Source organism: Elephantulus edwardii, unplaced genomic scaffold (assembly GCF_000299155.1).
Source record: "Elephantulus edwardii isolate Elephantulus edwardi_28Jun2011 unplaced genomic scaffold, EleEdw1.0 scaffold00048, whole genome shotgun sequence".
Taxonomy (NCBI): domain Eukaryota; kingdom Metazoa; phylum Chordata; class Mammalia; order Macroscelidea; family Macroscelididae; genus Elephantulus; species Elephantulus edwardii.
Genome location: NW_006399798.1, coordinates 287,930 through 303,999, shown reverse-complemented (window position 1 = coordinate 303,999; position 16,070 = coordinate 287,930). Strand labels below are relative to the sequence as shown.

At 47.4% G+C, this 16,070-nt stretch overlaps 1 protein-coding gene across 1 annotated transcript in view; it reads left to right on the top strand.

Moving 5' to 3' along the window:
• The window catches only part of TBCD (tubulin folding cofactor D), a 129,306-nt gene that overhangs the window by 84,505 nt on the left and 28,731 nt on the right, over positions 1-16,070 (top strand). Inside the window, exons 16-19 of the mRNA XM_006886302.1 lie at positions 4,575-4,604; positions 6,437-6,522; positions 12,345-12,425; positions 15,157-15,230. Of these exons, the coding sequence (XP_006886364.1) occupies positions 4,575-4,604; positions 6,437-6,522; positions 12,345-12,425; positions 15,157-15,230 (271 nt within the window). The remainder of the gene's footprint in view (positions 1-4,574; positions 4,605-6,436; positions 6,523-12,344; positions 12,426-15,156; positions 15,231-16,070) is intronic.

Genomic DNA, 16,070 nt, shown 5'->3' with positions numbered 1-16,070 from the left:
CCTCACCAGCATTTGTTTCTTGCTGTTCTGTTAAATTTTGTTATTCCACTGGAGTGAGATGATATCTCATAGTTGTTTTTCTTTGTCACTTTTGAGAAGTCCTTGACAGCAGATTTTTCCCAGTGCAACAGGCCTTTTGAATTTTTTTACTATTGTTAGTTACTCTGGGTGTTGTCTAAAGAGAAAAAACGGTAGTGGGGCCATAGGGCTGTGAGCATCTCTCTGAAAGGGCCAGGGAGAGTGAGAATAACACAGGCCCTTGCTGCCCCAGAGTAGAAAGTAGATAAAGAGCTTGTAGGCCAGCCCCATGGTGCCTTCAGAGCCACTGCAGCAGCAAGAGGTTCATTCATTCAGCCTTGGCTCCCAGACTCACAATTGTGGTACCGAGACTGGGGTTTATTAGGGAAATAAGCTGAGAGTGGGGGAGGTAAAGAATACCAACCAATGTAAATCTCAGGTTTTAGCCCAGCAGTTGCAAGACACAATTCCTCAATTTAGTCCAGGCTCTGGCTTCAGTTCAGCAAACAGCTTTTCCTTCCATCATCAAAGGCCAAGAACAGCAGAACCTTTATCTGTGGCCAGCACAAATGCAAGAAGCCTCAGGTCACACCTTGCCACAGATTCTCCAGAGTTAGTGCCACAGTCTCTTCACCACCGTCGCCAGTGTCTCTCACCAGTCTCCCTCAAGTCTTACTGCCAAAAGTCTTGCTACTTGATGTGGGAAGTATTCTCTCTCTTATTCTAGTCCTACACATGTTGGTAATTTGCAAGACACTGTGTCTGCAGTTAAGGTAACTGGAGACTCAAGAGGGCTTAACATAATGACTTTTAAAAAGCCAACTTTTAGCTTAATATGGGAGTTGTTTATTGAGGACTCAAGTGAGATGTAATCTTTGGCAATATCAGTCTTTTCTCCGTCTGTCTTTTGGTGAGGAATTTTGTTTTCTTGATGGTGAGCTGTCATTGGCAATAGTCTTTTCTCATCTATCATGATGCTGCCTTTTGGTCCATTGATGAAGGCTTTTGTTTTCTTGACGCTGAGCTGTCATTGGCTATAGTCAGTGCTTTTTCTGCAAGTACAGGGGTCACTGTGGCTTTAGCCCTTCACTCTGTGGATGTGGTACATTAATGGAGTGTAGGTGTCAGGTCAGCCTTCACTCCTGGCAAATCCCACCTTTCATGCCCAGCCCTGCTGCAGGTGTCACTTGAGCTGGTGTGCATCAACACATGGGCCTGTGTTTCTTGTCTTGTAAGGTGTTGGTCTCTTGCTCAGTGTAGTCTGTTTGGCATATCTATATTTCCTGTAGTCAAGGATTTCTGCACATCATCTGAGCCACCAGAGGTGTTTTATGTACCTTCTGCCTCTCATGTCGCAGACGTTGTGGCATTTAGGGTGGGGTCTCCCCATCAGGGTCTAGGCCTGAGGGCCTTCTGCCCTGCTCAGCCTTTGCCCATCACGACAGAAATTGATACTTGGCTTTACTGGGTGCACTGGGGAGAGAGGAAGGCGAGGATTAGTCTTCAGCTTCTCTCTGCCTGGAGCTAGTTTTCATGACCCCTGTCTGGCCCTTTGTGATGTGAAGATGGACATCTGAGGTCTCCTGTGGCTTTGAATGGGCTACTCCTACCCTAGAAACCACTCAGGGTTATGAGAATGTGCTTGTATTGTGAGTATGCCCCTTCTGTCTTCAGCATCTGGGGAGCCCTCAGAACGACTTGGTTGGGTACTCACAGTAGGAGTGTGACTCCCTGCACAGCACATGCTCTGATGACAGCTACACTTGAGAGTTGTTTTTTTGCTCCTCTGTCCCCTGGGATCAAAGGTGCTCTGCAGATGTGTGAACGCCTGTGAGGACCCGTGTGGTGAGCTTTCATAGACCCTCACATTTGCCACAGTTGCCCTTGGCTTCACACTGTGGCACCCCTTCAGTCCTGCTGGGCCTTTGGGAGGGTGACCAGTGAATACTTTGTGGCTTTTGGGGCAGGGGCTTGACTGCTCTTCACTGTCCTCCTTCAGTCCAGCAGCCAGGGCAGGAGGGGCTCTCGTGGCTTCCTCCCCCCCGTTCCCAGCTCCCTCCTCCAGCTGTGGTGTAGCCTCCTCAGAACATTTTCATTCCCATTGGCAGCTCTGCTGCCTCTCAGTGTGATTCAGACTGGCACCAGTTCTGCTTTCCATTGGGCTGGTCAGGAGGGGCCAGGCCTGTTTGGAAAGGTCAGAGGAGGAGAGGATGACCCTCAGGAGATGGGTTGACTTGGGGACACAACAGTGGCTTACACAGTGGCCATGGTGAGGTTGGTGCAGAATTGAGCAGAGCTGGGCCCTGTTCTCTGTAGTCGCTCTAGGTTCAAACTGAGTACATGGCACCATCCCCCCATGTACCTCTGCAGCCTCTCAGGTAAGTAGGCACGCACGTCTTCTCTCACTGCTTACAGGGGCACCTTTGCCAGAGGGCACTTGGGTGCCCTGGGCTCTGTCTCTGGCGCTCAGACCTGTCCCTTGGTCTCTACGTGCCTTCCCGTCTGCCCGGCACTGTTGACGCTGCTGCAGCTATGCAGTCAGCCTTATTGTTTCTTCTTTTCCAGTGTGATGTGTTTGATTTAGGGCTTGAGCTTTTTCATGGAATACTGTGTTTTTCTGCCGTTTCAGATCAGTCCTCAGACAGTGTGTGATTTACAGGGCACCTCATCCATGTGCTGCTGTTGCTTGGCTGAACTTGTATTCCTTCAACGTCTTAGTGGAAAGAGTAATTCCCTCCCCTCCTGCTCCACGGGTTGTCCCTGACACACCACGTCCCACCCCGAGACAGCCAGTAGTCTGGATTCCTGCACGATCTGTCAGGCTGTTAGCCACAGGGACGTATGCTAGATGCATTATGGGGCTGGCATAGGCTGTGGGGTCCTAGTGCCATACTCTCCTTTTAAATAAAATTTTTCTTTTATGGTGGCTTACTTACAAAGTTTGCGTACTTGTTTTTCACATCAGATCTTTCCCATTTCCTTTACCCACCCCTCCTTCCACCCATCAGATTGTGTGATCCTATGAACCCAGCCAGCCTCACCCTTCTACTCCTCCCTCCCCCCTTCGATCCTCATACTCATTTTACTAGTTACGTATTTATGTAATAATAGCCTTATACAGTATTTGTCCTTATGGGACTGAATTAGTTCACTTAGCATAATGCTCTCAAGTCCCTCTTAAGTTAGGTAGTAATTTTCAGAATCATTGCTGTTACATGCTACACAGTATTCCATCGTGTGAATGTATGATAATTTCTCAATTCATTTCATTGTGGTTGGACATTTGGGCTGTTTCCATGTTCTTGCAATGGTGAATAACACTGCTATGAACATTGGCGTTCAAGTCTCCATTTATGTCTCAATTCTCATGGTCTCAGGGTGTATTCCAAGCAGTGGAATAGCTGGATCGTATGGAATTTCTATGTTCAGCTTTTTGAGGAAATGCAAGACTGCCTTCCAGAATGCTTGTACCATTTTACAGTCCCACCAGCAATGTATGAATTCTGTCTCTCCACGTGCTCTCCAACATTTATCACTCACTCCTTCTGGGTTGAGATGGTTTTGATTTGCGTCTCTCTTACTGCCAATGAGTTCTTCATTTGCTGTTTGTTTATCTTCCTGTCTGCTCCCTGTGACCCCGTGGTAGAGGCTGACTGGAGGCTATGGAACCCTCCTCAGCCTGTCCTCAGGAAGCTGCTGCCATGGTCAGAGCCCCAGCTTTGCCCACTGACTTCGGCCCACAGGGCTCTGAGTCCTCTGGGTCTGAGCCCGCTCTTGCTGACTGTGGCCTCTGCAGCCCTGCCTCCTGATTCCCACCTTTGACCTTTGATCCCACACCTGCTCTGGCCTGTGTAGTGCTGAGAACACAGCTTATGTGACGGTAATTTTGGCTGGTTCTCCCACCGTGGACATGCTGCTCTTAGGGGACTGGACTGGGAGATCAGTGAGTGATAAACAGAAGTGGGAGTTGTGGTTGGTGCAAACCCTCGTCTCTGCCAGCTCTCCTGACCTGTGGTCACATCTGCATAGGGCACTGCTGCATTACAGGGAAACCTGCCAGCTTGGAAGGGAGCCCGGGGCCTGAGCTCTGTGTCACCCAGTGCCCTGTGCACCCCTTTCTCTGTGTGCAGCCTGGGGCAACACCCACCAAGCACTCGTCACGGCCTCTGGCAGGACAGTGCCTGCTGAGACTTGTCATGGCCACTGTGGGCACACAGCCTTTGGGGGACAGTGCGGGCACTCCCATGCAGCATTCCCCACACAGCCACCAGGAAAAGGGTCTGGGTGCTAGAGTCCTGGGTTTGTGCTAGGCTTAGTGCTGAGAACCTGCCTGCCTGCAGCCTACATGTGGGGACGGTCACCAGGCCACACACCAGTCTCTGAGAGCGTTAGGACTCAGCACCCTGGGGCTGTCCAACTAACAATAAAGGCTTCTGTGTAAAAAGCAAAGCCACGGGTCATTTACGCTGTGCTGTGTGTTCTCGTTTATCTTCTGATGTTTAGCAGAAAGCAAACCCGGCTCACCTTGCTTTGTTTGTTTGTTCTTCTGTTCCTAGGCTGCTTTCCAGGAGAATGTGGGAAGACAGGTAAGGCTACTTTAAAGTCTTCATTCCTGAAGCTTCTTGCAGGTGGAGAAGAACCTTGAAAGCTGCACCGTAGGAAGTTGCTTGTCCAGCGTGGGAAAGAGTTTACCCTAGAGACAGGGCATGCTCGACCCAGGCGCTTCTCTTTGTAGTTCCTTCTTGCAGGACTCTGGAGCTTCTGCACTGCAGACCATGGGCGATGGGTTCCCCAGAGATATAGGCATGAGGGGGCCTGGGTACTAAGGTGGGGGACGTGGACGTGAGGGGGCCCGGGCACACAGGATGTGGATGTGAGGGGACTTGGGCACCGAGGTGGGGGACGTGGATGTGAGGGGGCCCGGGCACACAGGATGTGGATGTGAGGGGACTTGGGCACCGAGGTGGGGGACGTGGATGTGAGGGGGCCTGGGCACCCAGGACATGGTTGTGAGGGGGCCTGGACACACAGACGGGACGTGGATGTGAGTGGGCAGTGGTTTCAGCCCTTTTGGCCAGTTGATGTTTATGATCATCATTGTAAAGCCTGTCCCTGCTCGGTGGGTGCTGGCTCGTGGAAACGTCATCATGAGCAGAAGTAGGTCCCATAGGTTCCCAAGGCTGTGCCATGTCTGGAGCTCGCAGACCCGTCTCATTCTAAACTTCGAGTTTGCATTCAAGGGCGTTAACCACTTTCAACATCCTGAGTCTCCTTCCCATCTTGAGAGAAAGCAGGATGAAAATCCCATCTTGAAACTCTTCTGGGGGAGTGCGGGAGGGACTCAGGGTGACATCCTTGTCTCTTTTCTGGAGGGGTCAGAACATGTTCACATGTTGTTGAGGTAGTCTGGAAGGAGGCCCCATCCTTGGCAAAGGGGTGCCCATGGTTTTTTTATTCCCATCATGGACCTGGAGATGGCTAAGGAGTTTGTGGAAGCCCCTTGCTGGTCTTACAGAGGACTGGCTGGGCTGTGTTGACAAAAATTTGAGTATGGTTTTCCCATAGTGTGAGGACGGGACTTAAGAGAAAGGGAATTGGTGGCTGGGTTTGTGTTTGTGAGCTCCGCTTCTGCTGGCTGTTGGGCCTGAGAATTAGACAGTTCTTCCAAGAGAGAACGAGTGGACTCCACTGAAACCGCCCACAGGTGAATGAGGGCATTCTCTGCGTGTCCTCTGACATGTCTTAAAGATTTCTTTTGTGGTTGATACTTCTGAGGCTTTATGCTTCTTGGTTAAAATTTTGTCATTTATATTTTCTTAAAAATGTTTCTTTTGTTTTTAGTTTTCAGCTACTTTTGTCAGTAGACCTGCCAGCTGTCGGTGGGGACAGAGGCTCAGGTTCTGATAGTAGAAGGAGGCACCCATCCCATTCTGGGCCTAGGATTTTGCTGTTTGTCCTCACCCCGTGGGGTGCTGGCTGTTAGATGCTAGCTGTGTGCAGTTGTGGGTGCGTGTCTTGTCTTGGCATTTGCCATCTGAAGTGTGGGTTTTGTCTAGTCACTGGACCAGGCTGTCCCTCTGACCCTTCTCGGCAAGTTGCAAGGGAGGCAGACTTAGGAATCTTGGGGTCCTAGCTAGTGACTTTCATCTTGGGGATGAATTTATCTCTGGGAGTGTTGTATTCAGGGTCAGAGGACTTTTTAAAGTTGAAATGATTGAGCTGTTTCAAAATGAAGTTTTTTCAAGAGATTGAGTTATTTTATAGAAGTCTGTAGCCCAAGAAGGGCTGCCTTACTCTAGGCCAAGACCACAAGGGGAGCGACTGCGTTTAGGGGACGTGGTGTGCACAGTGCCGGAAACGGGGCTTCGGCCGGGCTTATCAGCGGGCAGCTCACCTTTTCCATTTCACTTCCCCTCAGGGCACTTTTCCTCATGGAATTGATATTCTGACCACTGCTGACTATTTTGCTGTTGGGAACAGATCCAACTGTTTCCTGGCTATAAGGTAAGTCTTCAGCTTTTGGCCTGAATTATTGTATTTCCTTTGATTTCCATGTTGAAAACCGCTTGTCTCCTTCATCCTGCAAGGTCCACGGAAAACCAGTGTGGCTTATGTGTGCAAACCCCAGGTGGACTGAGGCAGAGCCTGACTCCACTACACCTTGGTGGGCCCTCTTGGCCCGTCACGGTGGTTGATTGAGGGTGTCTGCCGAGGAGGTGTTGGCACAGCCTTTGCCGAGGTGGCCCCAGCATGGTGGCGTGGGGTTAGCTGTCTGGTTGTTGCTGTCTTCACACATCATGTTTAGGCCATCTGTAGGGCTCACTGCTTCACGGGTAATAGCTGGGAGCCTTGCTGCTTTGTGGCAGTGGCCTCCAAGTGTCATCAGCCGCAGCTCTGACACGGAGGCCCTGATTGGAACTGACTTGTTTCCCAAGTAGAAGTTACCTCCGCATTGTTTATGAGATGAGTGAGAAACCAGGTCACACAATAAAAATTCAGTTACCCCAATTGCAGTTTGTAGAAATCACATAAAATTATCTTAACTGAATAGTTTAAGAACTGGGAAAGTACGTGCTTTGTTAATCCTTATACTACTTACTTGAGGTAATGATTTATTTTCTTTAAGTTAGGCCAGAAAATCTTGCCCTGCATCCCCTGGGACTCCTTTGCAGACTTTGCAGATATCACAGTGTCTCCATAACCAGCATGGACAGTTGTTTTTTTCTGCCCGTAACTGTTGGCCTCTTTGCCAGGACTGTCCAGGCCGCCGCCCGCGTCCTCGGCCCTGCACAGCTCTCAGCATCCGACGACTTAGGTGCATTAGGCTTCTTCCCTTTTTCCAGTCTCTCTTTCATTTTTTTGCTTGTCAATGTTAGCACATGTATTTTGTGTGGACTCGCCTCCTTTTTATCCACTAAGTAAACTAACTCAAAGCAAGTGCTAGGCTCGAGGTTGCTCTGGGAATGTGCCATTCCTCCTCTTCTTTATTAGTGTTACCCCTTGAAGTTCTCCATGTTGTTGTTATGTGCTGTCGAGTCGTTTGCGACTCATAGCGACCCTGTGTACAACAGCCCTAAACTGTGCTCTATCCTGTGCCAATCTCATTGCCTCTGACACACCCATCCCGATTACCCCAGTCACTGAATCAATCCACCTCATAGAGGGACCTGCCTCTCCTTACACCATGTCCAAAGTATGTCAGACGAAGCCCCAGAATCCTTGCCTCCAAGGAGCAGCCTGGTTTAACCCTCTCTAGGATGAATCTGTTTGTTTTCTTGGCAGTCCATGGTACATTCAATACTCTTCTCCAGCACCACAGCTCAAAGGCGTCAATTCTCCTTCTATCTTCCCTAGTCATTGTCCAGCTCTCTGATGCGTAACAAGCAATTGCAAAAATCATGGCCTGTATCAGGAGGACCTTAGTCTCCAGAGAGACACCGTTGCTCTTGAGGACTTTGGCGAGGTCCCTAACCGCAGACTTTCCCATCGCAATATGTTTTTTGATTTCCTGGCTACTGGTGCCAAGAGTGTTGACCTTGGAGCCGAGCAAACTGAAGCTGTGAACAATCTCAATCTTTTTGCCATTCATCCTGATGCTACCGATTGGTTCAGTGGTGAGAATTTTTGTCTTCTGGACATTGAGCCTCAGTCCATATTGAAGGCTGCAGTCCTTGACCCTCTGCAGTAAGTGCAAGAGGTCCTCCTCAGTTTCAGTGAGCAAGGTTGTGTCATCTTCATAACGCAGATTGTTGATAGATCGTCCACCAATCCTAACGCCACGCTTCTCCTCATAGAGCCCAGCCTCTCGGATAATCTGTTCTGCATACAGGTTGAAAAGGTATGGAGACAGGACACATCCCTGACGTACACCCTTCCCAATTTTGAACCATGCAGTGTTACCTTGCTCTGTTCTGACGACTGCCTCTTGGTCCAAGTATAGGTTTCGCATTAGCACGATTAAATGTTCTGGGATTCCCATTCTTCTCAGAGTCAGCCACAGTTTGTTATGATCCACGCAGTCAAATGCCTTTGCATAGTCAATGAAACACAGATAGACATTCTTTTGGTATTCTCTGCTTTCAGCTAAGATCCATCTAACATCAGCAACAATATCCCTAGTACCACGACTCCTTCTAAACCCAGCCTGGACTTCTGGCAGTTCTCTGCTGATGTGCTGTTCTAGTCGTTTTTGGATAATCTTCAGTAGAATCTTGCTTGCAAGTGAAATCAATGATATTGTTCTGTAGTTTCCACACTCAGCATCCCTTTATTACTTTCTTAGACCTGTCTCTCCTGGTATTCCTGTGTTATTCTTTCTACATCATTTTTATCAGTATTTTAGTGTTACTGTTTTTTTATTCATGGTCTAATTAGAAGTTTACCTTTTTTTAAAAAAATTTTCAGAGAATCAGCTTTTTAAAAAAAATTTATTATTAATTTAAGTGAAAATTTACAGAGACTTTGGATTTCCATTCATTCATTGTTGCATTTTTCTCCCCTCCCAACCCTTCCCCCTAGTACACTACCCTCTTGGAAATGTAAAAGAAAAATTCTTTCATTGTTTTACAATCCCTCCCCCAGGTCCACTCTGCTATGCAGCCTTCGCTCTGGACTCCTGTCATGACAAAAATACTTAATCACATATCCCTCCTAAACAGTTTTCTCCCTCATCTGTTTCAATGCAGTATACGTTATTGAGCCCATCTTTCTCAGTCTTCCCCTAACCCCAAGGTCACTCATGTTTTACAACAGTGGCACCATGCAGTATTTGTCCCTTTTGTGACCGAGATACTTCACTCAGCATCATGTCCTCCAGGGTCACCCATTCTGAATAATATTGCATGAGTTCCTTGTTTTTCAATGCAGCATAGTCTTCCATTGTGTGAATATACCACAGCGAATATCTACCAAACGAATATCCATTCATTTGTTGATGGGCACTTAGGTTGCTTCCAACTCCTTGCTATTCTGAACAAAGCCGCGATAAACATGGGTGTGCATGAGAATCAGCTTTTATTCCACTGATTGGTATCTTTTGTTTTTCTATTTTGTTGACTTCTGCTTCTGTCTTTATTGCTTGTTTTCTTCTGCTTACTTTGCTTTTCTTTCTTGTCCAGTTTCCTGGCATGGTTTGGTGACTTCTCCCTACCCCATTCATATAGATGCTCAGGTCTAGAAATGTAACTTTTCAGTGACTTGAAAATGTGTTCTTACGTCACTTTTTATGTCTTCTTTGACTTATGCCTTCCTTAGAAGTCAAGTCATTACTTTCCAAATACTTGTGGATTTTCCCACTCTTTCTGTTACTCATTTGTGATTTTATTAATTTGTGGTCCGAGAATATATTACACATGACTCTTTTATATTGACCGAAACTCAGTGCTGTCTAACTCGGTGGCTATCCAGAGCTCACTGGAAAAGCCGTGATTTGCTGAGGTGGGACAGACTCATTAACCTAACCCATCAACATTGGGAAAGTGTTTGGACATTGATAATCTCTTTTCTTTTTTTTTAATGATCTATCCTTTGAAAGTTTACAGAAAAGTTGGATTTTCATTCGTTCATTGTTGCACATTTTTCTCCCTCCCCCTCCTTTCCCCCTTCCCCCGTTCACTTTATTTTTTAAAATACTCATTCATTTTTGCACAATATTCTTCCTGTTTCTCCTCCAGTCCTCTTTGCCATGTACCTCTTCTTCTGTACCATTTTCTTACATGTAATGCTTAATAATATATTCTTTTAAACAGTTCTCTCCCTCATTTGTTCCAAAATAGTGTTTATTATCTGTCCACTCTTTTCCTATTTTCCTCCCAACTCCCCATGTCAGCCCTGCTTCGTAAGGGTGTTAAGCAGTATTTGTCTTTTTGTGAATGAGACATTTCACGCAACATAATGTCCTCCAGGGTCACCCATGTTGTGTGATGATTTTCAAGGTCATTGTTTTTCTCAGTGCTGCATAATTTTCCATTGTGTGACTATACCATGGTTTTTCTATCTATTTGTTTGTTGATGGGCATTTGGCTTGTTTACATCTCTTTGCTATTGTGAATAACACAACAGTAAACATGGGTTTGCATACATCTGTTTGGATGCAGTTCTGGTTTCTTTAGGGTATATTCCCAGCAGTACAATTGCGGGGTCAAATGGTATTTCTATTTCCAACTTTTTGTGAAAGCGCCAAACTGCCTTCCATAGTGATTGCACCATTTTACATTCCAGCCAGCAGTGAATAAGGTTCCAGTCTCTCCACAGCCTCAGCAGCATTTGGTGTTTGTGGACATTGATAATCTTTATTCGTGCTGTCCCTTCCTCTCCCACCAGCCCAGTCTCACATGTCTTAGGTCAGCAGAAGTTGTCCCAAAGCTCATGGCTACTCTGTTTTTGCTGCTTTTTCTCTTTTTTTGCATTTTGGATCGTTTTATTGCTGTGTCGTCCAGGGGCCTAACCTCTTATCTATGATTTTATCTGTAACTCAATCTCAAACAGCAGAGTTGTTTTTCTAAACAGTCAGCATATTATGTCATCACTCTGGCCAGTGTTTCTGTGTTCTGGTATCCCTTTGTCCTTTGTTCTTTCCCTCCTACCTTCTGAGTGAGCTCTGCCTTTGTCATCTTGAGTGGTCGTTTGCTCTAAGGGCTTAGTGCCTCCCAGGTACCACTGTTAACCTTATAAATCTGTGTGGTGTTTGACTCAAGGGTAAATTCAGTTCTAGGCTCATAGGGCACCTCTGGGCCGTAGTCGGGGGCGTCCTCCAGTCTCTGTCAGACAACGAGACTGGTCATTGTTGTCATTTTGAGTTTTATTCTGCAGTTCTCTCCTGGTCTATCCTGAATCCTCTCTTGTAGTAGTATTCAGAGTGGTCAGCACTGGTTGGCAGGCAGTTCTCATCTCAAGGTTGTGGAAGGTGCAGTCCGGGAGGTCTGTTAGAGCTGTGGACTAGTTGTCTCCATGCATTTCAGACTGTCTCCATGTATCTGTGCTCTAGATGGGGAGAGACCAAGTGCTACACTTTAGACAGCTACACACAAAGCTTCGTCCCAGTTGCTGTACTCAGTGTAGTGAGGAAATTGTTTCTGTGGATATGCTGTGCTGATTGGCCTAGCTGAGACCCGTAACTCATTCCCACAGGGTGTTCAGTAGGAGATTTTTAATTTCTATCATTTCAGTTTGAGTTGTTTCCTTTTTCTTCTTTATAAAATAGTAGTCATGTCTCTACTTCATACGGTTGTTCTTCCTCTGACATCCTGTGTATGTGAAATGCTGTCCTAGAATTGCTTTTAGTGCTCTGTTTGCTCGATCCAGCCTGCATTGGAGAGCAAGCTTGAGGATTCTTAGCTCCACCTGTGTGTTGACCTGCTCACTCGCTGGCTTCTTGAGGTTACAGTGGTATCATGTCAGGACACACCGCTGCTTCATACACCATGGTCACTGAGAAAGGGTCAGACCTGAGCTTCTGAGCGAGTTTAGTTTGATCTGTGTCATGAGACCCTGCAGGATGTGACCGCAGTTCCAACTGCATATGTCACAGGTGAAGAGAGGAAAGGGGTGGCCTTGCAGGTGTGGTCTGTGGGCAGGTTGGTCTGTGGTGTGGTATCTCTCAAGTGCCCTCAGAGGTGAAGATTGTCACTTCTCGTGTCCTTTGACTCCAGGTCTTCCTGGAGTCTCTTCCTGGAGCTCTGGTCTGTGGTATCTCTGTCGGCCGTTAGGATTATCCTCTCTCTTTTTTAAATGAAGTTCTGTCTACAGTACTGCCATGTCTATTTCAGGAGGTTCTTTGCTCCACATATGTGTGTCCCTAGTGACCAGACATTTGGTTCCTTTTTCAGTGTGTTCATCGCTGGCTTCCCTGAGTACACCCAACCCATGATTGACCATCTGGTTACCATGAAGATCACTCACTGGGACAGGTAGGTGTGGTCTTCTTGTGCTCCTCTAATTAGCATGGATATTAGCTTACCTGTCAGATAAGAATTCTTATTTTTTTCCCAAAAGCAGAAATAACTAGGAGTTTGTAAGCTTTGCGTTCATCTTCTCAAAGGTCTGCAGTTCTGATAGACTAGCTGCTCCGTGGCAGGAGGAGAACCAGAAATTTACAGCCTCAGAAACGTAGTGGAGGGTTGCTGTGGGTCGTGATTGCCTGGATAGAAGTGAGGTGTTAATCACTCACTCATACATTGCCATTGCGTTAGAACTGACTCATAATTGACCCTCCAGTGGGTTTTCAGAGGCTCTAAATCTCATGAGAGGAGGCTTTCCATCTTTCACCTGAGGAGTAGCTATGGGTTTGAACTGCTTTCCTTTTGGTTGGCAGCATAGAGCCCCTAATAAATTCAGCTAACTTCTGTGAATAATGTGAATCCCTGTCTCCACATCTGATGTCCTGGATAACCCTCTGTCCTTAGCTTTCTCTCTAGAGACCTTGGTCCAGCAGAGGTGAATGTGTCTATGTGGGTGCAGCAGTGTTGGTGTGAATGGGACAGATCTCCCAGCATGCATTTCACAGGCACTTAAAGGTGTCTCCAAAGAAAAGGCTAGAAGTTTATCCAGAACATTGGAATGCTATGCCCCCACCTCCAGAAGGTCTAGTAGTACTTTACGTAAAACTTGGTGTTGCTGCATGTGGTACAATAGGCTGGCCTAGATGCAGGTGGTCTTCTTAGGAACAGGTCCAGGCTCCCAGGTCCTCTAGAAAGTGCTTCCTGATCCTCTAGGCCCTCTTGTCAGCTTCTGTAATGACCATGACTTTAGAACTATTGATTCTCCCATCTGCGAGCAGCTCTTTTGGTATCTCTCTTGGTGTGGAATCTACACAGGGCCTTCTTCCTAATGGGTCTTCTCTGGGAGAAGCGGTCTCTTCTGGGAAACGGGGGTCTTGTCTGTGGGGACATAACCTCTCTGTGAGGGTTGGCTTTCTTTGTGAGGAGTGTCATCTCATTGGGGGGACTTCCCTGTGAGGGGAACCTTCTCTTTAAGCAGAGCCTTCTCCATATGGGGGAGGGCCTTCTCTGTGAGGATAAGTTCTCTGAGAGGAAGGAGTTTCTTTGTGGAGGTAGAGAGTCAGCATAAGAAAGGAAGACCCTCAATGAAATGGATCGACAAAGTGACTGAAAATGACCTCCAGTCTATAAGAGATGGAGACGATGGCACAGGAGAGGATGAGGCTCAGATTCTCAGTTTTTTACACGGTCACTATGAGGCGTACATGACACCTAACAGCAAGGCGGTCATGTGGGCGGCCAACCTCAAGTCTTAACCCGCTAGCCTTTCAAGACTAAGTCACTGACCTGGCCTGTGTCAGTGGACGCGCAGGGTCACAGGAAGCCAGTATTGGGTCAAGTCATTTCAGGGTTCTCGATCTCTGGAGCATCACTTACATAGTGTGAAACTTAACCAATTCTGTATGTATAAGTAAAGGCATTTAGGACCTTTATGGATGCATGGACATAAGCAGAAAGGCCATCTTCCTGTTACCCAGTTGGTTTTGACTCCTAGTGGCCCTGTAGAACAGGGAAGAATTGTCTTGGTGAACGTCAAAGGGTGCAGCCTTTACAGAAGCAAATGGCTCTGCTCCTCCTGGAATGGCTGGTGGGTTCACAGTTTACATAACCGTTTCACCACTGTGCCACCAAGAGCTGTATCACATGACACATGGCTGCTTGTGGCTGGCCTCCTTCACTTGGCGTGCGTTTTAGGCGTCTTCATGCTATGATGCTGAAGCGTCAGCTGTGGGTTGGTTCCGACTTGACAGTACACATCACTAACAGCAACATGCTATGTTGTGTTGAACACCTCAGTGGGTTTTCAGAGGCAGTTAATCACACGGGAAGAGATTGTCCATTTCTCTCCTGGAGCAGCTGGTGGATTTGAACCATGTGCCTTTGGAATTGTAGTGCAGCTTCTTAACACTAGACCACCAGTGTATTAATATTTTGTTTGGTTTTATATTTTTTAAAAATTTATTTCTAAATTTGTATTGTTTCTAATATGAGACTGTAATGAAAAAAGCCACTATGAACACTCAGGCTTAAGTATTTCTGTGGAAATGACCCTCATTTCATGACCCTCTCTAATACTCTGCTGAGCTCGGTGACTGATTGCAGTGACCACATAGAATTCAATATAGAGAAGTAACAGATTCAAAGTCAGGAGCACCTCAGAATCCAGTGTGCTGACCTGGCAGCCACTTCCTGCCATGCCCTCAGGCAGGCCTCTCTCTGACCTTGGTCTTGCTGAGCAAGTGTTAGCAAGTCTTCTCTTGTTGGTTCTGACTTGTGACGACCTACTGTTGGGGTCTGAGGCTGTGATCTTCACAGTGAGGCAAGCCATCTTCCCAGGAGGCCTGGGCTGCGGAGAATCTCTGCCTTGGTAGCAGCCCAGCTCAAGGCTCTGCACATCAGGGTTCTGTGTCTGCTTTTTCACAATTCACTGAGATTGGATTTGTCACTTGTCTTTTAGAGGTGATTGTAGAGTAACAGGGAAAGCAGGTCATTGGGAAAGATTAGTCATTTATTTGCTGTTTTTCTGCCTAAATGGCCAGTTGATGGCCTTAATGAGTACTGGTTTTTGTCTTCTTTTTATGAATTAACTGAAATTAGAACCATCAAATGAAGGGACCAACCCCCTGTTCCCCTCCTGCAGGGTCATTCGAGAGCTGTCGGCGAAGGCGCTGCAGAACCTGGCCCCGTGCGCTCCTGAGTACTGTGCCTCTCAGGGTAGGTGTCCGCCGCAGCCACACTTGGCTCTCACAGGATGGGCTGAGAAGTGTCAGCCTCAGAGACAGCCGTCCTCGCTTGTGGCACTCCCCGTTCCTGACCTTGCCATGCGACTCCCCATCTGCCCACTGTCCGCCAAGAGAGGTGCTGAGTGGCCTCATTTTCCACATGAAGATCCGGTCTGCTGCTCTTGGGCCCTTTCAGCTCTGACCTGGTGGCAGCCTGACCTCTGGGCTGTGTCTGCCACCCCTTGCTTTGAGCAACAAGTGGAGTGAGGGCCGGGCTGGTGTGTCCTCTACCTGGTTGATGCTGGTCACAGGTCACGTGGCGCAGGGCAACACATGGGCCAGCTGGGATCCCCTGGGTGACATCAGACCATCTGTGTCATCTCTCCCCCGAGACAGGGGCCCTAAGACCAGTTTGTAGTAGCTCTGACACAAATGGGAAGGTGGAGATCCAGAAAGGCTGCTTTAAAAAAAAACACAACCAAATCTGGTTTGCATACAATAATTTATTTATATTGTGTTTCATCCATGTATATTGTTTGGGGTTTATTTTCACCCCCTCCTACCACTCATGAAACTCTGCGACCCCCTGACTCCCCTCCTGGACCCTAGGCCCCCTTCCTCTCCTCCTGCTTTGGGTCCGTGCACATCTTACCAGTTTGCCTCTGCTTTGCATAATGGTCTTAGACAGTCCTTGTTCTTCAGCCCCTCAGTTCACTCAGAATAATGCGTGCTAGCCAGAAAATCAAAAGGGCCGAACTCGCTCAGCATTTCTTAAGCTCAAGGAACTGAAGAACAGATTCAAACCTAGAGTTGCTGTAATCAAGGATGCTGT